The following is a 24,704-nucleotide window of genomic DNA, read 5'->3' as shown; positions in this document are numbered from 1 at the left end:
GGTGCCAAAGGGATGAGGTATAAGGCATCATGCAAAAAAAAAAAAAAAATATGGGCGTGTGTGTGTGTGTGTGTGTGTGTGTGTGTGTGTGTATATATCACATTGAATGAAGGGGGAAGTGCAGAGTGGAGACCCAAGGCCCAAGTGTCGGCCACTGGAGATCCCCTCATAGAGGGGTTTAGGAGAGGAGATGGGTTAATTAGGGTGTGAGGTAGTACCGATGAAGAGCACAGCTTTCCCCCAGACCCTGGATGCTTCCTCCCCCCAACTACCATGATCCGAATTCTACCTTGCAGGGTTGGATAGGGCAGAGGTTGTACACTGGTACATATGAGGGCTGGAGGCACAGGGAATCCAGGGTGGATGATACCTTCAGAACCAAGGGTGAGAGGGGCAATGCTGGGAGAGTGTAGGGTGAGTGGGTTGGAAAGGGGGAATTGATTACAGGGATCCACATGTGACCTCCTCCCTGTGAGAGGGACGGCAGAGAAGGGGGGGAAGGGAGACTCCGGATAGAGCAAGATATGACAAAATAACGATGTATAAATTACAAAGGGCACAGGAGGGAGGGGGTAGCGGGGAGGGAGGGGAAAAAAAAGAGGACCTGATACAAAGGGCTTAAGTGGAGAGCAAATGCTTTGAGAATGACTGGGGCAGGGAATGTATGGATATGCTTTCTACAATTGATGTATGTATATGTATGGATTGTGATAAGAGTGGTATGAGTCCCTAATAAAATGTAAAAAAAGAAAAGGGAAAAAAGAAAGAAAAGAAAATGATTAGGGCAAAGAATGTACAGATGTGCTTTATACAATTGATGTATGTATATGTATGGACTGTGATAAGAGTTGTTTGAGCCCCTAATAAAACATTAAAAAAAAAAAGATATAGTTTCTGGGGTCTTAAAGGCTTGAAGATAAGTAAGCGGCCATCTAGCTCAGAAGCAACAAAGCCCACATGGAAGAAGCACACCAGCCTGTGTGACTACGAGCTGTCGAAGAGATCAGGTATCAAGAACGAAAAAAATCATATCATTGTTAATGTGGATGAGTGCAGAGTGGAGAATCAAAGCCCATCGGTAAGCAACTGGACAACCCCTTACTGAAGGCTTGTGGGGAGGAGATGAGCTAGTCAGGGTGCAGTGTAGCAACAATGGAACATATAACTTTTTTCTAGTTCCCAAATGCTTCCTCTCCCCACTATCATGATCCCAATCCTACCTTACAAATCTGGCTAGACCAGAGGATGTACATTGGTACAGATAGCAACTGGAAACACAGGGAATCCAGGACAGATGACTCCTTCAGGGCCAGTGGTGAGAGTGGCGATGCTTGGAGGGTAGAGGGAATAAGGGGTAGAAAGGGGGAGCCGACTACAAGAATCTACGTATAACCTCTTCCCTGAGGGATGGACAGCAAATAGGGTAGGGGGAGACGTCAGACACAGTAACATATGACAAAATAATAATAATTTATGAATGGTAAAGGGTACATGAGGTAGGGGGAGTGGGGAGGGAGGGGGAAATGAGCAGCAGATATTAAGGGCTCAAGTAGAAGGCAAATGTTTTGAAAATGGTGATGGTAACAAAGGTATATATGTGCTTGACACAATGGATGGATGTATGGATTGTGTTAAGAATTATATGAGCTCTCAATAAAATGATTTTTTTTAAAAAGCATTCCATTGTTTAAAAAAAAAAAAAGAAGAACCCAGTATCAGGATTGGAGAAAATAACAACTTGCGATATGCAGATGGCATAACCTTGCTTGCCAAAAGTGAGAATTTTAAGCACTAGCTTAGATTAGGATCAAAGATTGCAGCTTTCAGTATGGATTACAACTCGATGTAATAAAGATCAAAATCCTGGACAAATAGATACCAACATAACAGAGGAAAAGCTGAAGTTGTCAAAGATTTTGACTTGCTTGGAGCCAGTCAATGTTCATGGAAGCACCAGTCAAGAGATCAAAAGACATGTTGCATCAGGCAAATCTGCTGCACAAGATCACTTTAGAGTATTGAAAAGTAAGGCTGTTACTTTGAGGATGAAGGCAAACCTGAGCAAAGCCATATTATTTTCAACTGCCTCATATGCATGTGAAAGTCCGATACTGAAAAAGAAAGACGGAAGAAAGCACTGAAAGTACAATGGACTGCTAAGGTGACAGACAAATCTGCCTTGGCGAAAATGCGGCCAGAGTACAGCTTCAGGGCAAGGATGGTGAGACTTCATCTTACTTACTTTGGACAAGTTTTCAGAAGAGACCAGTCCCTAGATAAGACATCAATTCTTGGTAAAGCTGACGGGAAGCAAGAGAGGAAAGCCCTCAATGAGATGGATTGACACTGGCTATACCAATGAGCTCAAATGTAGGAAGAATTGTGAGGATGGCGCAAGACTGGGCAGTGTCTCACTCTTGTGCACAGGGTCACTATGGGCTGGACCGACTCCAGGGCACTAACAACATGAGTTAAAATTGACTTCAGGCCAAGAGGATTTTTATGTTGTCCATATAAATATCTTTACCTTAAACGCAAGGCAGACTTTCCAAGCAATTAATTTCTCTCTTGCATTGAGAATAACAGGGTATCTGACTTCTTTTCCTTCACTGTCTCGTTCCACTTTGCCATCAAGTGCTGGAGATTTTCGAGCTTCAGCATGGGCATAATCTGGACCCACTGTATAAACCTTTCATAAATAATTAAAACAGACAAATCAACACCATCAGTCAATTTTCTCTTAAATCAATAACAAATACTTCAGGATCCAGATTATTTAATAGACATATCTGTTTTATGTATCAGATATTTTAATGTACTGGAAAGTTACAAATAACTTGGTCACATTACAAAATGAGGTTTCATTGTCTATAAAAAACTATTTTACTGATTATTATAAAGGAATACTAGGATATAGATGTTGTAATTTCTCTCATTTGTTTCATTTTAACATAAAATATGATTATAAACCATTGTAGATGGTACTAACTGCTATCTTAATCATCGACAGCTGCTATAAAACAATACCACAAGTAGGTTGCTCTAACCATGTTTTCTCCTAGATTAAAAGGCTCGTCGCCATATTTAGGGACCAGCTCTAAAAGAAGACTATCAGCTCTGGGGACTGGTCCTTGACTCCTTGCAATAATTGTGGGCTTGGCATCCCTTGGAGGTCCCCAGCTATTTTATATGAGTCTTCTCCAAAGTCTAGGAGGGTCTCAACCCAAGGAACTAGTTCCAAAGGTTATGTTCCACTCCTGGACTTTCTTTCAGGATGGTGTTCAGGTCCTCCCTGCTTGCTTTGCTCCCCTTTTATTCCTTATAAAAGGTGATGCAAACTACAAACCCACGAAAAATCCCTTAACACCCAATCAGCACTAAGACTTGATGAAGGGTGCTGCACCGGACCCTAATCCATCCTTTTCCAGCTGACGGCTGATCACGAGATCACGTGAAGGCAGATTACAATATTAAACAATCACCAAATAAAAATGATCGCATAGAAATTTGACATATATTTGGGGAGACTCAATGACATTATACCAAAAAAAGTTAAGGAAAAAAATATATGTTCTTACTACATGGCAAAATATCTTCATCCTATTATATCATCCCAAAAGTCTTAAATCAATTTCAAGTCCAAATTCCATCTTGAGACAAAAATTCCTTTTGACCTGTGACTCTAGAATACAAGCTATCTGTTTCTAAAGTGGAACAGGCACAAGGGTAGACATTTCTGCTACAAATGGGTGCTAACCCTAGGAAAAAGCTGTCTTTTACTGTTGGTTCTGGGGGAATGGTCTTTGTCTCCTTTCATTATCTGTGAGCTTGATGTCCCTTGGCAATCTCCATATCTTGGCATTTATCTGTCAATAGGTCCAGAAGGTTCTCAGCTCAAAGATCCTGAGTCTAAATGACATATTCCATTCTAATCTCTTTCCTCTTGATGGTACGTAGGTTCCCCTCTTTACTCACTTCTCTCTTTTTAACTCTTATCCAAGATAAAAGAGGATGCAGGCCATGCTCCAAGGAAAGTCCCTTTATGTGGACCATGGCTGTGACTTGAGTAAGCGGGTAATATGCCACCTTAATCTCTTTATTGGTGCAATGGCCCCACCAACTTGACACCTATTTTTGAGAGATACAATTCAATGGGATAGCTGCCATAAAAATTTCTAAGCAGAAGAATAGAAATATGAACCCAAAGGCAGAGAGAAGGGAAATTTACTACATTAGAGCTAATACATACAAAGGCATGAGGTAGCATGATTTATTCAGATAATATCAACTGAATTTGATAGTTTATGCTGTACAAAATGATGTTTGTAATACAGACAGAAGATAGACTATGAAATATCTTGCATGCCAGGCTTACAAATTTGGGTATTATCTTGTTGATAAAAACCCATGGAGAATTTTTAAGAAGTTCATAATCAGATCTATAGTGTATAAAGAACATTCTGGTTAGACAGAAATGAATGAAAGGTAAAATATTAACACAATTTAATAAGGTATTTTTATATCACACTGCAGTTGTTTCCGATCCCAATACACAATTTGTACTAGTCACTGTTGGAGAACTGTGGTGGCTAATCGAGCTCTGTCAAATGAAGCGCACTACTTGATGCCCTTTGAAGGAGAGTACACTTTATTCATCCTATTGAGATAAATGTAGGGTTATGTATTTATAACAATATTTCAACAAAATGTGTTTCCCTTTTGGTCCTGTGCTTTATTTTAAGGATTTAAGGAATTGAAATGAGGGTCTGTAAGTCTCAGACTGCCAAGCGCACTCCTAGTATACAAAAGAAAACTCACTCCTGGTCAAAGAGAGACAGGACAAAAATACCATCAAACTCCGTGCAGTGCCACTTCTTTCTGAGATCACTGGCAAATTCAAAAGACAAAATTAAGATTTACTTTTAATCAATGTTACCTTACCTTAACATCAGTACCATCTGTAGGCATAAATTCTTCATAGATATATGAGCCTGTTTTTCGTACATTGCTTTCTGGAGAATAGACACTACTTCTACTGCCAATCTGAAAGGAAAAGATGTCCATTCAATATGTTTTCCTCATTTTTATAACATATCCCCTTTGCTGTCTTGCTCTCAAATCCAATTTGACTCATTGTCCTCTCTCCTGTAACAGAGCAGACTCTGCTGTTAAGAGTTTTCAATGGCCCTAATTTTTCAGAATTGTAGCAACAAGCCTTTCGTTGGAGGCACCTGCATCCACCCTTTCTCGCAGCAGCAGAGTACACAAGCATTGGTACCACTCAGCGTTTCCTGTTGCCATCTTAAGCACTGCCGAGGGAAACATTTGATTTTATCAATTTTTATCATCACTAACTCTGTACTCGGCACGATATTCTCTTCTTTGCTGTAATTGCTACATATAAGCTATAGAACTTAAGAATACAATAGAATCGTTTCTAAGATTCATTGATATTGCTATAAGGTTATTCATTTTTAGTACTACAGAATTTTAAATTTGGAAATATATTGCAGAAACAAATGATATTTCAGCAGTCTGAAAACAACATAAACAAATTTAAATACTTTATACACTCTTGTATAAGCCAAGTTTCTCAGCACATTTTTCATGCAGTTTTTGTGGTAAAATTAGGTGCCTTGGCTGATTTTAGGTCGGCTTATACACAAGTACATATGAAATATCTTCCTTTTACAATGCATACTAATTTTATAAATTATTTCTAAATGTTAATAAATTTAAGATTACAAGATTAATAAGTTTTCTTAAGTACTTGATGGCTTTGATGGGCCAACAACAGTATTTACTAGGACTATAAAAAAATGTACCTTTCGAAAGAGTCTTTGACTTCCACCACCTGCAGATGTTGGATAATAAATGTAAACATTGTGATCTTCTGCACTAACTGGCTTTTCTACAAATGGCTTTTGGAAAACTTCTCCATTTACTTCAACATGATCTTCCCCTTCAATCAAATTGCACTCTATAAATCAAACATATTAGCAAGAAAAATTATATACTGCATTATAACAGGAGTCCTCACGGTGTAATGGTTACATGTTGGGCTGTTTGAAACCACCAGCATTTCCTTAGGAGAAAGAATGGGCTTTCTACTCCTGTAAACAGCTACAGTCTTAGAAACCCATAGGGGGTCCACATGAGTCAGCACTGTCTCCATGGCAGGGAGTTTAGTTTTGTTTTTACTGCTGTCTACATAGACAAAAACTAGCTGGTATTGAATTGACTGCCTTTTAGAATACCCTGGCGTGTTAAAATAGAACTACAGCATTTCAGTGGCTCCTGTTTGGGGAATAATCACCAGGCCTTTCTTCCATGCCACCTTTGCAGACTTAAACCTCCAACATTTCAGTTAGTAGCTAAGCTTGTTAACCATTTGCCCAGACCACACTATTGTTTAGAACTTAAAAAAAAAATTAAACCAGAATAATTATAATGAAGGGATCTTAATGAAATGATTTGATATTAAGCAAAATCATTATTGCAAACAATACATATGGCATTAGGAACCATATTTGTTTTATGAAATCTTATCAATGTGCCATTTTGCTATACTGTGCTACAGAATTTGTTAGAAAAAATTAAAAAAAATATATGATGCAAGCAACACGCTGAGCAATAACTCTAGAGTGTTGCCATCTTCTGAAAATATATGGATCTGTATCATAGCTGGCACACATGATTTTATGTGTTAGAAAAACGACCTATAAATAGAATAAGCAAACAATCTAAGAAGGAATTATTATTATTTTAACTCTAGATCAAATAATAAATGTTCGACCTTTATGGGTCTTTTAAAAACTGAAAACCCTGCACATGTACCACCTGGATTCAAAAGACAGCCATGCTCTCAAAGGAAGAGCAGCAAAACTAGGGGCGGAGTATGAGACAGAATAGTGGACTTCCTGGCCCATGGAGCAAGTAAAGCTGAGCGCGCTGTGGAGGAGGCTTGCTTCTGCAATGGGGTGCCTCTGGCTGACCAGCACAACTTGAGCTGAATTGCTTCCCAAGGGGGAAAACTACAAGTAACAGGTTTATATAGTTGATGTAAATTTGTGTACCTTTAAATTCTTTATAATTCTCAGATCCAGTGTAGAGCAAAGAAAATAACTCCCAAATTATTATTATTTAAACAATCGTCTATTTACTGAACCTGGGGTATATTAGATATACAACCAATTGTAAATTTACAGATGTTAACTCAAATTTGAAGTGTTTTCACACACAAAAAAAATTGGCATGCAACAGTTGTCTTAAGGTGGAAACAGTCACCTTATCAATTAACTGTTGCAAGAATTTCACCCAAGGTTGAAAACATTGTTTATCTTAAAGATAAAAAAAATGTACAACTAATATACATCAGTCACCACATAATCCTGGCTCGCCCCTACACTACAACCAGATGCTCTTGTAATTTTAAACCTATCACCGGAGACCAAGAGAAACATATTTCATTTTATATCAAACAAAATTCACATGTGCCAAAATGAAAGACCCAGGAGATAAAACCAGAAACCCAAAAACTGACACTAATGCTCAGAACCCTAATTAAATAGTGGCCCCAAATGCCGCTGACCAAAATAAAATAGTGGTTGTATATCATCGCAATGAAATCCAAGAGGCTTTAACCCTTTGGCATTAGAAATCCAGATCTTTCCAATTATGTGAGCCTACAATTTCTAGGTGCCAAGAATGGAGAACATGGACATGCCAGTACAAGAAACAAAGAAGCGATTTCATCCAGTGTGACATTTCAATTAAATATATTTATTTAGATTGCAAGGGGAAAATACTGAATACTACAAATTCTTAAAATTCATTCCATTTACTTGGAAAGTATCTTAAAAGCAAGTCAAGTTGCAGAAGACAGCATATTTAAATAAAAGACTCTTACCTTTCGGATTATTTGGGTCTCGGTTTAAAATTGCATACCGAGGAAGTAAAATACCTTCAGCTTGAAGAATACTGTACACTTCTCTCCTAAAGGGGAAAAAATTCCCTATTACTCTGTTTTCAGTGAATCTATTATTTTACTGTTCTTATAGTAAGTATATTGTTACTGTAGGTCTTTCCATTTTCATAACTTGAAATGTAAATGTATTTAAATATATGCAAATCAATGTTTCCCAAAGTAGGCTGATATGCCCCCTGGAGTGAAATGCTGGAATACAGGGCACTATAAAAACAGGTAATAATACTTTATCCTGGATTATGGGCTAAAGTAAAAAAGTTTTTAATTGCCAAAGGGGGTGCTGAGGTTTTTTTTGTTTTTATTCTGGAAAAGGAGTGTAAATCCAAGTAAATTGGGGATCCTATGATATAATTAAATAGAGTTCAAATAGCTCTTCAAGAGATTATTATCTAACTACTAAAAACCTTATACTTATATAATATTTATGTGACTAAGATAATTACACTATTCTAAGACAGAGGTTCTCAACCTGTGGGTCGTGAGCCCTTTGGGGGTTGAATGATCCTTTCAGAGGGTTCACCCAATTCATAACAGTAGCAAAATTACAATTATGAAGTGGCAACAAATTTTATGGTGGGGGTTCACCACAACATGAGGAATTGTATTAAAGGGTAGTGGCATTAGGAAGGTTGAGAACCACTGTTCTAAGAGAAAGTGATCTCCATTTTACAGAAGGTGAGAGTATATTTATATATTGATGATCAAATATCTTTCATTTACACTGTTATTTTCCAAACTTCTTGAAATTCACAAACGCATGCTCATACATATATACTTGTGTATAAGCCGACCAAAGATCAGCCGAGGCACCTAATTTTACCACAAAAACTGCATTAAAAAAGTGCTGAGAAACTTGGCTTATACAAGAGTATATAAAGTATTTAAATTTGTTTATGTTGTTTTCAGACTGCTGAAATATCATTTGTTTCTACAGTATATTTCCAAATTTAAAATTCTGTAGTACTAAAAATGAGTTGTATGAGTCCCTAATAAATGTAAAAAAAGCAAAGAGGAGAAAAAAATGATTAGGGCAAAGACTGTACAGATGTGCTTTATACAATTGATGTATGTATATGTATGAACTGTGATAAGAATTGTATGAGCCCCTAAAAATTGTTAAAATTAAAAATAATAATAATAAATTTAAATGAGTAAAAAAAAACAGAAAAAAAATGAATAACCTTATAGCAATATCAATAAATCTTAGAAACGATTCTATTGTATTCTTAAGTTCTATAGCTTATAAGCTTAAAGGAAATACTTTTACAATTTTTGACATTAACAGTGTTACTAATTGTAGTCGGAAAAAATCAAAAAATAGAAAAGCCGGGCTTTGTATTTTACCAAGTGTAATCAGATAATTGAGGTTGTAATACTAACACAAAGCAAAGCAGAATGCCAGTGCAACTAAAAGGACAGCCATCAGAGTGAAGTGCGAATTACATGAAATGCATTAATAGACCCACACTTTATATTTTATCTTAAAAATGTGTGCTTTGGGCCTGCTAAGTGCACGGCAGGATATTTTTCAAAATGAACACATTGCACCATCTAAAAAAAGTAGTCGTAATGAGTAAAAATTGTTCAGATTTTTACATAATATAAAAGGTTTTGGAAATTCAACATCTGGTTTAAGTCTTCTTTTACAACTTGAAGTATTTGAGAATCTCCTGATTCTCAAACTTCTTCATCTGTAAAACTGAGTGCAAATACCTATTTACCTATTTCTGAGCATTATTTTGAGGACATGATGAATTAATCTATATGAACACTTGTGATGCCATGTCTAGCAACCATACATAGAGTTTGGGATGAAATCTTTGTAGAAATAGACAATCTCAGTATCCCCTATGGAGAGGCTAGTGGGTTGAACCACCTGCCTTGTGGTTAGCAGTCCACACCTAATCAATCGTGTTATCGCATACCAAACCCACTCGCATTGATGCCATGATGTTTCCGTGGTAATAACCCTTCACAGGCACAGATAGCTTCATCTTTTTCCCATACAGCTGCTGCTGATTTTGAACCACCAATCTGTGGTTAGCAGTGTCATCACAGAGTAGCTACTAAACACTAATGTTCTTTCCCTTAATTCAGCCAATTGGACCACTCACCTATCTTGTATGAGATACTGCATATTCAAGTCATTGATTACAAATGGATTCCTGAGTTTTGCATAGGCAACTGCTTTGTCCAATGGAAATCCTAAAAATACATATATTTAACAATCTGTACAATCTCAAAATAGTTAAATTTATAAATTTGAATGTATGCTTCCTCTCAAAAAATTTTTCATTATGCATATAACAACTTCCTAAAGGAATGACACATAAACCTTGATTTACTTTATACTATTATACATTATTTTACGTTCTACTAGCTACTTTCACTGAAAAAATATAAGCCAGTAGTGACAGAATCAAATTAGAGCACTGACATGTTAATACCTGCTTGTTAGTTACCTGATAAAAGATTACCTCACATCAAGGAAAAACCTAATTATAAAAAGCTTACATATCATAAAAAGCATCATAAGCATCAAAATCATCTGGGTTTAAAAATATATATATTCAATAGATATTCTCATTTAGAAATGTTGAACTCTACATTCGTAAAGTAGTTGATAATTCAAAGAACTCACCCACCTTTAATAACATCAGGAAGGAACTGGGGACAAATATAAAGCATGGACTTTTGAGTGGATTTGGAACTAACACTTAATTCTAGCACCAATCTAAGAACAATTAGTTTTTATGGCATGGCCCTGCTCAATGCTCAACCAGCCGTAAAGAGATCAGTAACGATACGGTTGCTATAGTACAGTGCAGTAAAGAACCAGATGGTGCCCATCTATCAGAACAAATAAGAATCTGATGTCTTGAAGGCTTGTCTTAAAACAAGCAAGCCACCCGAGTGAGGCATCAACTAAGTACACATGGAAGAACACCAGGCTGTATGACTGAAAGATTTTAAAAAATAAAACCCAAATCCTAAGGAGGGAAGAGTATCAGAGCTTAAATTGTTAACACCTGGATTGCAGAGGGCTATGTATGGAAGCCCAAAATCCATTTGCAGGGTCCCCATGGGCATTAAGCCTCTAGTGAGTCCCCGCTGAACATAGCTGAGAGATGTAAATAGCCTTACTATGAGGCAGAGGGCATTATAAAGTCAATTATGACAGATGCACTAAAGTTAAAATATAATGTGCCTTTATTTGCTCCCCTTTTGACTCATTTTACATTTGTTTCAGTTTTTAATATTTCCTTTTCTCTTTTGAGATTTTTGTGTGTTTCATCTAAAATTTTAAAAGCAAGAATGAGTTCACCTATAACAGATATGTTTATATAATACAAAAAAGCAGAATCACACTATTGTTAGATCAGTTATCAGAATTTAATGATCAAACAATAAAAATGCTAATTAAATGGAAATGAAATGAAAGATATAGCAAGAAGAGGTCTAAAATATGGTTTTAATTTGTGATTATTTCTATTTAACACTAAAGTCTCTAATTTTGTACATCAATGTACATTAAGAGAGGCAGTTAAGAACCCATACATGGTTCAAATCTTGGCTTTACGTTTCTCTACGATATATCATCTCTAAGGCCTAATAGTTGATGGTAAATAGACATTATACCCATACTAGCTAGAAGGGTTTTTGAAGGAATAAATGGACTAGTGAATGTAGAACTTCGCACAGTGCCTGGAATAGAAAGTAATCAGTGCCCACATGGAAGCAGCACACCAACATGTGTGATCATGAAGGGCCGAGGGGACCAGGTTTCAAGCACCAAAGGTGGGTGGGGAGGGGGGAATATATAATCATGAATGAGGGGAGCGCATGACGGGGACCCAATGCCCATTTGTAGACAACTGGACATCCCTTGCAGAGGAGCAGTGGGGAGATGAGTCACTCAGGGTTCAGTGTAGCAATAATGAAACTCACAACCTTCCACTAGTTTTTATAAACTTCCTCCCCCCAACTATCATGATCCCAATTCTACCTTGCAAACCTGGTTAGACCAGAGAATGCACAGTGGTACAGTTGGGATCTGGAAACACAAGGAATCTAGGATAGATAAACCCCTCAGGACCAACGGTGAGAGTGGTGATACCGGGAGGGAAGGGATATAGAAAGGGGGAACCGATCACGGGGATCTACACATAACCTCCTCTCTGGGGGATGGGCAACAGAAAAGAGGGTGAAGGGACATGCGGGGCAGTGTAAGATAAAATAATAATTTATAAATTATTAAGGGTTCCAGGGGGGGGTTGGAAAATGAGGAGCCGATTCCACGAACCCAAGTGGAAGGCGAATTTTGAGAATGAGGGCAACGAATGTATAAGTGTGCTTTACACAATTTATGTATGTATGGATTGTGATAAGAGTTGTATGAGCCCCAATAAAATGATTTAGATAAAAAATAAAACATTTGTTGTTGCTGTAAAAAAAGTGATCAGTAACTGTTACCTATTATTATTATTCTGTAAATGATAGTATTTCAATGAATATTATTATCTATAAAAAACTCACTGCCACTTGGGGGGGCGGGGAAGGGGGGAAAATCAACAAATACACAGAATTTCCAGATTTAACTTCATTATATTTGCAAATACCCTGTATTTTGTAGTGTTATGAGCAGTTTAAACAGAAAAGGACATAATGAAGTTTAGAAATGAAACAAAATTGAAGGTCTACTAAACAAGATTTGTTCTTCAAGAGGAATATTTTTCTTTGTCAGAAACAATTATCTGGGTCATGACCTTTTAAAGATTTCATTTTTATAGGTAAATAGCTTTTGAACCCTGTGTTGGTAAGGAAAGAAATTCCCCTCAGACTAAGCAATGAGGGGCCTTAGTACAGAAAGAGCTGAGCCTTGGATTCTTTATGAAATAATGACAATCAATTTAAACTATACTCTAACCAAACCGCCTCATTGGCATCGAGATGATTTTGACTCATAGTCACCAGAGAGAGCAGGCTAGAGCTGCCCTCATGGGTTCCTGAGACTGTGACTCTTCAAGCTAGTAGAAAGCCTCTGGAGGAGAGCCTGGTGGTTTCTAACCCAACACAGAACGAACCACTATGCTACCAGAACTTTCATCAACCATGCCCTCCCCTCTTCCTGCTGAAGGAGATCTTTTCGAACATCTAACTATTGTGAAACTTTCACACAGATCAGGACCTGCTACTCTGGTAACCAAACTAAAGCTCGTGGCAGGCAGTTGACAGGGTTTGGAAGACTTCAATCTCTAAGGGAGTAGGCAGCTTCCTTTACTCCCCTGGAGCGGCTGGCGGGTTTGAACCACCAATTTTGTGGCTAGCAGTCCAATGCCCAACCCAAAGCACCACCAGGACTCCTGCTGTAAGGGCTCAAAATTAAAGGATTTATAAATAAGAGCATATCTTTTAAATTTTAATTAAGTGTGAAATTCAAGTAATTTACAGAAGTTCTCAGGTTATAAATTTTCAGATATGTACTTCAAAATAATCTGGTTTCATGTTTAAATGCCTTGAAATGATTATGCTTAACTTAATTTTCAATACTTATTAAAAGATACCAAGATCTAAGTCTCAAATATTAAAATTCATAGGAAATAGAGAATATACATGTATAAGCATATGAGAAATGATAGGTCATTTTATATATAGCAAACCATATGTTTACAATTATAACTCAAAGAATTTATCCCAAGAAATTCATGATAATCTTATTTTAATTGTGAAAAACTTAAAACTATGTAGCATTAAGAAACTAACACGTTATATTTTGGTACGTTCATTCACAGGATGATATATTAGTCAGTCATTAAAAATAATGTTTTTAAATAATATGGGGGGGGGAAGAATTCTTGATATACCTAAAAGTGAAGAGGAAATGTAAAATTATATATAACACTGTATTTGACTGGAAACACACACACACAGACTTGACAAAACAGATCTACATATTGCAATGTTAATACTTATCTGTGAGAGACTAGCATACGTAATTTTAATATTATTTTGGGTTTTTTTTCACCAAATTTCAACCATTAATACTTAACAGTTTCATAATCAGGAAGGATTAAGTGTTCCCCCCTGCTTTTAATGCCTTTGGCAAAAAATTTTTTTAAATACCTTTAGAGTGGAATGAAATAAGACAATCACATAAAGGCCAGTTTTCTACTGGTTCATTCAAAATAACATCCTCTTCAAATACTACTACTGTGATATATTTAAATAAAGAGATCCGTTCAAGAATTTCCTTCATTGGTTTGGATTTGGATTTCTTAGCCATGGAACATATTCCAACCACAATTTGCCTTTCCGGTGGCTAAAACACAAAGGAAACAGAAAATCAGCATAATACAAAAAATTTCAAAATATAGCCATATTGATCTTTTTCAGAAATAAATGAAACAATGTACTGAAGCAATATAAGTGAGACATTAACAAGAAATACATTTATCAAAATTAAATGTCATCATAATACTTAAAGATTTGGAGAAAAATCTAAAATAAACACTTCCAGAATGTAGTTACTACTTTATATCAGATTTCAAACAAATAGTCTTCCTTCATTATCTCAAGCATTCACTTGTCTTCCCTGTACCAGAAAAAGGTAAAAAATCTTTGTAATTCAAGTAAAAAGGTGAGCTAGAGTGAGAGAAAAATTACCTTCCTTAAAGTAGAAGACTACACGGGACTACAAAGCTGTCCAGTATTACACTAACTTTAATGATTGAACGTGAATACTATTTGGTTGGCACTGGGAATTTGGAAGGACATTTTGGAATGTCAGGCTATTAAGAGGTGTCAGCAGACATTTGATAATCCACTCTACATGAAAGTTTCAAGAGCAACAGTAAAATTTGCCTTCTAGATGTGTAATTACAGTGTGAAAATGTTGTTAAATAACTTTAATAACCTCTGTTTATTAAAACAAAGGAATGGAAACAAAGATGAAAATTAAAAATAAAGTACTAAAGTAACTAAGGCTAAATGAACATAATAAATGCATGTTAGTACCTAAGATCCAGTATGGATATAGAGTCAGTCTGCCAGAGATTAAGACCACTTGGTTGGCTTAAAACACACACAAACACACACACACACACGTCCACCCAGTAGTCAAGGCAGCGTTGACTTTTAGCCAAACAGTTTGCAGATTTCTGAATTATTAATAAGCAGGGTTATCTTCAGTTCAATCAGCACTTACATTGATATGATTAACTTAATTAAACTGATTAAATAAGTGCCTTCTTCAGTCCCTTTAAAATTATTTCCTTCTAGGTCTATATCTTGATATACTTATTAGATATTCTTATATACAAGAAATTCTTTTGCTTTATGGTCCTGATCACTGTATCTTTCTTGTCATTTTTTTTACTAGTCACCACTAAACAACTTAAAGTCTGATCCCTAATTTTTATTTCTTGAAGTATGATACGTTCGGTAATCTCACCCATGAACCAAAATATACTCTTACGTTTTCAACATTTCCAGAAAATTCTTTGTGAAAAAATATGTTCAAAATTGAAAATAACCATATTAATGGGCATTAAAAATGAGTAAAGTAGTACAATAAGCTTATACTAGTTTTCTCTAACCAAACAAAGAACTTACAGACTCATCATCTTCTTCATCATCTTCATCTGCATGGTGGAAGAAACGTCGATAATTTCCAGGATTTACTTCAGTATCTTCAGGTCCAACAAAAAACCTTGGAATTTCACTCATTTTTATTTCATTTAATATATACAAAGTAAATGATCTATACTAAAACTCTCAAACAAGCAGGATCCGAAGCAAGCATTCTGTTTCTAGTTAGCTGACACATAGGTCTGTGACAGCTTGTTTCTGCTTATATAATCACTTGAAATTGTGATGACAGTAAGTTGGAGAATGTTCTTTTGTTCTCTGATATCATTGCTCCATTGTTGACATTTAAGTTGTTGCTGAAGTTTAATGAACAGAGACAGTAAGGCAACTGTTTTTCTGAGTTGATACAGTCAATTTCGGTTTAACCTAAAATGCAATAAAAATTAATTTTGGAGACTATACTTCAAAAGCATTCATTTCAAAATAACTGTAAATAGTATAAATTCACAATAACTTGCTATATACCTGTAAAATAAAACTTCTTTTCCTTCCATAAAATATCTTTGGCAGTATGCACTTCAGCAATATGAAAAACTGATCAAAAGAATGAGGAATTCTCCATCTAACAATATCTTGTCAATCAGGAGTAAATTTCTCGAATTATAAGTCAATTACTTTAAAAGCTAATTACCTTAACATATAGTTCTTTAATATTTGAATAAAAACGAAAAAGGATTAAAATGCAATGCAACTTTTAAAATACTTTACAGTACAATGTCAATCTGAAATAAAATGGAATAAACTTCTTAAGGACCACAATTTACACGAGTTCAGTTTGCAAAAGGGCTTTTCAGGGAGCACAGCCACCATTTAACAGCAACATAACCTCAAAATAGTTGTTACCAAACTTCATTGTACATCCTAATTGGTCCTATTAAAGCTATCTACCAAGAAGAAACTACAAATCAAATCTTTTCTTATTACTTGTAATATATGAAATTAATCAAATCTTTTTAAGATGTATTGATTGATTTGCTAGATAGAACTAGAAAATATAACTTCAAGTCGTATTCTTAAAGTTGTGAAGCCACTTTAATTAGAGACTTGTTGTCCGGGAAGTTTTGAGCGGTTAACTGTAAGGCCAGTGTTAGCCACCAGCCATAACTTAGGAGAAAGATTTACAGCCTCAGAAACCCTACACAGAGCCACTAGGTGTCAGAATTAACTTGACAGAAGCCGGCTTAGTTGGAGCTTACCCATCTATATAATTATCTTGCTCAGAGTGTTACGAAAATTTAAAACAATTTGTGCTTAAAAGGTGAAAATAAATGCAATTTACTTAATAAAGCAGCATCTTTCATTTCTATTTCTCTTTTACATGTAAAAAAAGTGTTTGCTAAAAAAGAACAGAAGAAAGTTTCCAATTACTACACAACTTGCTGTAAGCAAGTAAGTCAATCTGTCCTTTTGTTATCAAATGGCAAATATCTTTTGGTTCTTTTTTTACTATTCCTATTTCTCCTTCTATCTAATGCTAGCCCTTAATTCAGTAGAGGAAAGGGCATGTGTTTTGGAATCAGACATATTTGTTTAAACCTGACACTACATAACTAGCTACTTATGTTAGTTTCTCAGTAGCAGTTTCTTCACCTACAAAGACGATATATAGTACCCTATAACTGTGAATTACAATCAAATTCAGGGCAATGAGTTTAGGTTGTTCAACTCTGTTAAGACTAAGTAAGGTATTTGGTAAGTAACATATATACTAAGCACTCAGTTAACCTTAGCTCCTATAGGAACTACTGTAAACCAAGCCCATGACCAACATGACACACAACACAATGAGTAGTGTTCAGTATTTGTTGAAATGAATATATTTATTCAACAAATACTATTTACCTGTTTTGGTTGATGTAGTAGATAAAAGAGTTGAAACATGAACTTTTTCTTACACACCTTATAGTCTATCAACATCTTATTTAAGTGTGTGAAGCACACGAATTATATAGCATAATGAAATATGCTATAATAGTATAAATATTACATTATTTAAACAATGTTGCTGATCTCAGCAGATATTAAAAACCAAGTGAACAAGTAAACAAACTCTCGGCTCTCAAGTCAATTATGACTCATAGTGACCCTATTGGGCAAGGTAGAACTACCCTCATGGATTTGGGAGATTGTAAATCTTAACAGAAGTAGAAAGCCTCATCTTTCTTCCTGGAAGCAGCTGTTAAATTCGAACTTCTGACCTCATGGTTAGCATCCCAACACATAACCCACTACACCAGCAAGGGTCCCTGGGAAGATACTAGAGGCAGCAACTTAGCACATATAGCGGTTCATGAATGTAATGTGTATCTATGCACAAATACATACACAATCTAGCAAAACATGAAATTAACTCACCAGAGCACAAAGAATACGAAGACCACATGTATGTAGACTTCATAAATGCAGCCCAAATTACTTTCTACCACCTAACCACAGAGCAAATTGCAGATGGCCCTCGTGGTTTACAGTTGGAAGTATGATCAAAACCTCCTAACACCCCTCCCCCACCTTATTGGATATATCATTACTGAAATATAAGATTGGCCATACCTTGCTTGCCTCACACCTCAGCCAGCATACCTTGCCCGGAACCTCACAGCAAGCTGAGCTGATTGCTTTCATCATTGTTCTCACATTAGCTAGCAGCACAGTCCCCTCCATCTACACCAGTGGTTCACGACCTTCCTAATGCTGCGACCCTTTCATACAGTTCCTCATGTTGTGGGGACCCCCAACCATAAAATTATTTTCGTTGTTACTTCATAACTGTAATTTTGCTACTGTTATGAATCGTCATGTAAATATCTGATGTGTAGGATTTATTTTCATTGTTACAACTTGAACATAAAGCATAGTGATAAATCACAAAGACAGTATGTAATGATATTTATTTCTAATTACAAATCCATGAAGACATATGGTATTCGTATGTGGGCGGGCCCGCCTGGGGACAGATAGAGGAGTGGCATCTTGGATCCTAAGACCATCGGAAATATGGGTGTTCCGAATGGCCTTAGGCGACTCCCATGAAAGGGTCATTCAAACACCAAAGGAGTCGCGACCTACAGGCTGAGACCCACTGATCTATACCTACCCAAGTATACCTACAAAACTCTTCACTATAACATCCCAACTTGAATGGAAAGAGGGTTCCTTATTGCTCAGGGCATTCCGGTGATCAATGCTACTACCCTAACAGGAGCCTTACTAAAAAGCCAAGCAGCTACCTCAAAGAGTAACCCTAATCCATTGCAAGTGACATTCAAACCAAAAATTGCATCATAAGTGGTCATTACAAAGTAGCCAAATTAATGGCCACTGGTCAATTGGTCCCTTTAACCTTAGTGTCCTCGTAAAAGTACACAGAGGAGGAAACAAAAGAACTGGCCTTTCTGGAACCACATTCTCCAGTCCTTACTGGTAGCAACCAAGATGGGAAACGAATCCTCCCAAAATCTCAATGAGAGGCCTTTTTACAAGCAGTTCATAACAAGTTCCACAGCAGCTCATTCCCTCTTCTGCAAGTCTTAAAGTCACAGCTAAAAATTACCGCCAACATACATAATGAGCTATAAAAACATCTCCACTCATTGCCATAATTGTCAGGGTGCCTCTCTCCTCCCCAACTCCATTCCCTTTTGTTTTCCCACTTACCAATTTAGAGGAAGCCTCCTTGAAGAAGACTGGCAGATCAATTTCACTCAGATGCCACCAGGTAAAATAGAAATACGGTAACCTTTTGGATTTAATAGGTACTTGTTCAGGATAGGTAGACGCATTTCCAACCAAAATAAAAAAGAGCTGAGACTGCAGCCAAGAAATTAAAGAAATGAATAATCATTTAATGCTTTGTATACTGCCTGCTGTCTCTTCAATCAGATAATAGTAAATATACATTCAAAATCATGCAAACCCCAGGCAAAGAGCTATGATTTTCCTGGCATTTACACATTCCACACATGCACAATCCTCAGGAAAATTCCAGAGTCAATGGCATATTAATGAAACACTGTCACAAAACTATCTTCAAACACAGCAGACATGAATCACACTGTTGCCTTTTGCTTGCTGAAGCTCAGAGCCCTCCCCAGAAAACCTTAAATGAACAGCCTACTTGAATTATGTACAGAAGGAAGGGCCTTGTCACCATTTACAGTACCCACCCAGTACAACTCGTCCCTACGCATTACTTCAGCCAGTCACAAACAGTTCACAGCTTGCTGTGGAAGACAGCCAACCAAATCCTCAAACCACCTACACAAAATCCACCACACACACTAGAGCCTGGAGATTGAGTTCTATAAAGAACCCTTTTTTAAAAAACCTCTCAAATCCAGGTGGACAGCCTATGTCCTCCTTGGGCCACATGCACCAAAAACACCAACCAGACAAACTGTAAAAATATGCCAGAAATAACATTGAAACTGGCAGCCCAAGTAGATCTGAAGGAACTCTTTCTCCATACAGAAAACTCAAATGGCTCCAACTCACATCCCTCAACCTAAGCACCATTTCAATTAACAGTCTAGCTTTAGCTACCAGCCTTACAAAAGGTAGCCTCTGCTGGTGGTTCTTATTAGACATCGGGGTCTGCCTTGGCAAAGAAGGAATCAATCTTTTCTATGTGGTACCAATACCTATCTTTGTCTCCCAACCAAACCCTGATATAGCACTCCTTCCAATAGAATCCAGCATGCCTGTCCCACTTGAAACACCATCATCAGCTATAAGGCCCGAGTATGCCATTCACCTGACTAGCCTGCTGGTAGGCTTAAGCCTAACCTCAAGCATGTGGTTGAGGATAGGAGGAATGAAGCACCTCCCTGCACTTTCTGTAAACCTATCAAAAGAACTGGCGAAAACCCTAACCAAATTCTCAAAAGGAATCCAAACGCTAAAGACCAAGATGGACTCCCTAGCAGTAGTCCTACAAAACATGAGAGGACTAGATCTCTTAACAGCAGAAAAGAGGAAGCATTTGCCCATTCTTTACAAGAGGATTGGTGCTTTTATACCAATAAATCAGGAGTTGTTCAAGAAATAATCTCAAAATTGAAAAAGACCCATAAAAACAGCAGCAATAGGCTGATGGAATCTGAGATTTTCTCACAGGCCCTCTAAAATAGGCAACATACTCCCTAAGCCTTGTAGCAGCAGTAATTTTTTAAACTGCTTTTGCCCTTTGTATTTTATATCTAGACACAAAGCTTGTGGTCAAGACAATTACACCACAAATCCAGCTCTTACTTCAAAACCAAAGCACAACACTCTCCTACCTCAGTCCCAGTGAGGTGGGTAGTGAATAGCCCATCGGCACCCAAACTCTGCAGAAAGCAGCTAAATATGCATCCTTGCTCCTCTTCCTTTTATACTACATCTTTACTAGGAATGAAGATAATGTCTAGCCAGAAGCACCACCAGCCCCCTTTCTTGCACAGACAGCACCAACACCTGTCCACAGAAACATTTTGGTACAAATGTACCTGAAAAATTCTCCTAGATTAATCCAGTAAAACCCTGCCAGTCTACAGAGAAAGTCTTTGACTGGTCAGAGTCGCCTCTCAGGTTTCCTCCAATAAACCTCTCTCGTACTGTTGAGTTTCTCACCTTGTCACTCCTGAACCTCTGATTTTAACATTTAGTATTCTCAGTAACTTGCATCCAGTATATGAAGGGGCTTCAAAACCTGTGGGAAAACAGAATTCAAAAATCATGAAATTCCCCCATGAGTTTTGTGAAGTCCTGCAAGTACATATGGTTGCTTGCGCAAGGCTCTCCATACCACTGGTTTCCCTTCTCTGGAGAAGTTAATCTAGGATATATGGTAAAACCATTTCAGGCAAGGAACAAAAAAATACTAACTGCCTGAAACAAAGGCATGTTTGGCACATTTTCCATGTTCGAGGAATAGTAGAGATATCACTGTATGAAAACAAAGCAGGACAGCAAAAGTAAGAGGGTTAAAAATGAAGCTGAAGAAGTAGCTGAAACACCTAGACAAAATGAAGTCATATTCCACAAAAATTAAATCAAAATGTTTGGGAGTGGGGTCCAGGTGATCCGAATCTGTAGCCATATTTGATACCCACCATCCAAAGGAGCCATGGTAGTGGAGTGGATAAATCACTGGGCTGCTAGCTTGAAGTCCAGAATTCATATCCACCAGCCACTCAAAGGGAGAATGATGGAACCTGTCTGCTCTGTAGAGATTTACAGCCTTGGATATCATAAGGAGCAGTTCTACTTTGCAGTACGAGTCACTATAAGTGAGAATTGATCTGTTAACAGTGGGATTAGTGTACTATCCACCGCACCAAAAAAATAGATCTCCTATCGTTATAGAAGGCACTCTGGTAGCATAGTGTTACAGGCTGATTCAGGACAGTAGTCTGAAACCATGGAAGATGGGACTTTCTGATCCCATAAAAATTTAATCTTGGAAACTCACACTATTTCCAGAATTAGTAATATGATCAAAACCTGAAGAAAACAAAGGATATACAAGTTACTCTGAAGGCGTTGGTGAAAAACAAGGCTCCAGGAAACAACACACCAATTGAGATGTTTCAATAATTGAATGTGATGCTGGCAGCACACACTCATCTCTGCCAAGAAATTTGGGGTAGAGCACGACATGACCAACTAAATAGATGAGATCCATATGCCTGAAAAAGCAACCAAATAAAATGTGGACATGATCGAACACTATCATTAATACAACATGGAAGTAAATTTTGCTCAAGATAGATAACCATTTGCAGCAGTGTACCACAAGGAAAGAACACAAATGAAGTCAGGAGCAGGCAAATACACAGAATGAGGAGTATCACTCTGAGGAGATGGATCTAGGTTAAAATCAGAGACTAGAAAGATTTTTCACTTGTGTGTAAAGGCTATGCAAAGGCATTCAATTGTGTATATCATAACAAGTTATGCATAGCACTGCAAATAATGGGAATTTCTCAACACATCATTGTGCACATGTGTTAAATGTAAATATGAAACCTGTAAAAGACCTGTTGAAATATAATAAATGGATACTGTGTGATTTAAAATCAGGAAAGGTGTGTGTCATTGTCATATCCTTTCACCATATGATAAATCTATATCATAAGCAAATAATTCCAAAATATATAGAATGCAGATCAGGGTTATGGGAAGTCCCATTAACACCTTTCTGTATGTAGGTAACACAACTTTGCTTGCTGAAAAGACTTGGAAGTACTTAGTGATAAAGATCAAAGACTAGAGCCTTCAACACAAAGGAAAAATTCTCACCACTAGATAAAAAGTAACATCATAAACAATAATCAATATTAAGGATTGTATTTCACTTGGATCCCACTCAACACCCATGAGTGAAGTAGTGAAAAAAGAAAATGAAGTATTGTATTGGGCAAATCTTCTGCAAAAAACCTCTTTAAATTATTCAAAAGCAAAGATGTCACTTTATGGGTTAAGGTGCACCTGGCCCAAGCTATGGTATTTTCAATTGCTTTATATGCATTTGAAAGTTCAACAATTAATAAGGAAGGCCAAAGAATTGATGTCTTTGAATTATGTTGGTGGTGAAGAATATTGAGTATATCACGGGCTGCCAGATTTTCCAGAATCTTTCTTAGAATCGGGATTGACAAGACTCCATCTCACATACTTTGGACATGTTATCAGAAGGGACCAGGTCCTGAAAAAGACTTAGTAAAGCAAGAAGAAAGTTTTCAAGATGGACCGACACCGTGGCTACAACAATGGGCTCAAATATATATTATGATGGTACAAGATGAGCAGTGTTTCATTGTGTTGTGCACAGGGTCATTAGAGAATCAATCAATGGCACCTAATAACAAGTATTAGTACTTAAGTTATTAACTCAGATTTTCCCAAGGTGTTGATTCAACATGAATGAGTTATGGGTGCATCAATAATTTGATTCACAGAGCCTTTAAAACAAGAGTGGGGGAACATGCAGCCATATAAAGGCTGTGAAATAAAAAATACCAGCTCACATCACACACTTCCCCATAGAGAAGCAGTTCCCAAAACACCAAACTCAATGCCTTCCAGTCAATCTGACTCATAGTGACCCTATAGGACAGGGTAGAACTGCATCTTTAAGTTACAGGAGTAGAAAGCCTCATCCTTCTCCCATGGAGTGGCTGAGGGTTTCAAATTGCTGACCTTGCAGTTAGCAATCCAAATGTGTAACCACTATTCCCTCACATTAGGGGTGAGTTAATTAAATGTTTGATGATTATGGCCTGCAAATGTTATAAATATCTAAATGGCCCTTGAAAGAAAAAAAAAAAGGTTCCCACATCTACTTTAAAGCAACTAGAACCCCTACCCTCCAATACAAATCTCTTCTGTTTTCCAAGGACATTATAACACTAAATGCTCAAGGAATTAAACCCTCTCATCTTCGTCCCAGGGTAGCTGGTGAATTCAATCTGCTTTTGATGAAGCTGCTCAATGCTTAACCCACTGAGCCACTAGAACGCCTCAGGAAATTAATTTACTGAGCATTTAAGACAGCTCGAACCTCCTGGACTCCAGTAGCAAGTGCTTCAATATTTATAACATTCAATTTCCACAAGACATTATACAAATACAATTATTTTCTATGATGCCTTAGCATAAAAAGTATTTGAGAAGCACTTAGTTACCACGGTACTTAGTTATAAAATGAAATTCAAACCCAGGTCTGCTTTTTACCAAAGGCCACCACTCTCTGAGACTAGGTTCCCAAACTTATTTGTCCTACCACCCCCTTTTCAGAAAGAAAAATTACCCAGCAACCCCTGGCAATTAAAAGCTTTTGTATCCTAGCCCAGAATCCAGCACAAAGTGTTGGTATCTGCTTTGGCAGCCCTGGGAACTTTGCAGAAAACAACCCCACCACCAGACAGTAACACCCACTTTAGGAAACGCAAAACTAAGATTCTTTAAATTCTTATTACATTCGACCAGTTGTGGTTGAGTCAATTCTGGCTCGGGGTAAACACGTGTGTAAGAATATAACTGTGCTCCACATAATTTTCCATGGCTGTTTTTCATAGATTGCCAGGCCTTT

General features: G+C 37.1%; 1 protein-coding gene across 18 annotated transcripts in view; it reads right to left on the bottom strand.

The window, feature by feature from the left end:
* The window catches only part of PPIP5K2 (diphosphoinositol pentakisphosphate kinase 2), a 101,704-nt gene that overhangs the window by 74,837 nt on the left and 2,163 nt on the right, over positions 1-24,704 (bottom strand). For 16 of the 18 annotated variants that reach the window (XM_075541330.1, XM_075541337.1, XM_075541334.1 and 13 more), the window contains exons 2-10: positions 21,242-21,320; positions 19,289-19,441; positions 15,599-16,000; positions 14,111-14,306; positions 10,102-10,192; positions 7,910-7,995; positions 5,826-5,980; positions 4,942-5,043; positions 2,528-2,689 (exon numbers count right to left, since the gene is read on the bottom strand). In XM_075541330.1, coding sequence (XP_075397445.1) covers positions 2,528-2,689; positions 4,942-5,043; positions 5,826-5,980; positions 7,910-7,995; positions 10,102-10,192; positions 14,111-14,306; positions 15,599-15,712 — 906 coding nt within the window. In that variant the 5' untranslated portion in view covers positions 15,713-16,000; positions 19,289-19,441; positions 21,242-21,320. The remainder of the gene's footprint in view (positions 1-2,527; positions 2,690-4,941; positions 5,044-5,825; positions 5,981-7,909; positions 7,996-10,101; positions 10,193-14,110; positions 14,307-15,598; positions 16,001-19,288; positions 19,442-21,241; positions 21,321-24,704) is intronic. The other 2 variants (XM_075541331.1, XM_075541332.1) reach the window with 2 other exon arrangements.

The sequence above is a fragment of the Tenrec ecaudatus genome, chromosome 2 (genome assembly GCF_050624435.1).
Source record: "Tenrec ecaudatus isolate mTenEca1 chromosome 2, mTenEca1.hap1, whole genome shotgun sequence".
NCBI classification, from domain to species: domain Eukaryota; kingdom Metazoa; phylum Chordata; class Mammalia; order Afrosoricida; family Tenrecidae; genus Tenrec; species Tenrec ecaudatus.
Note: the sequence above shows the minus strand (reverse complement) of the source record. Positions and strands in the feature narration are given on the sequence as shown.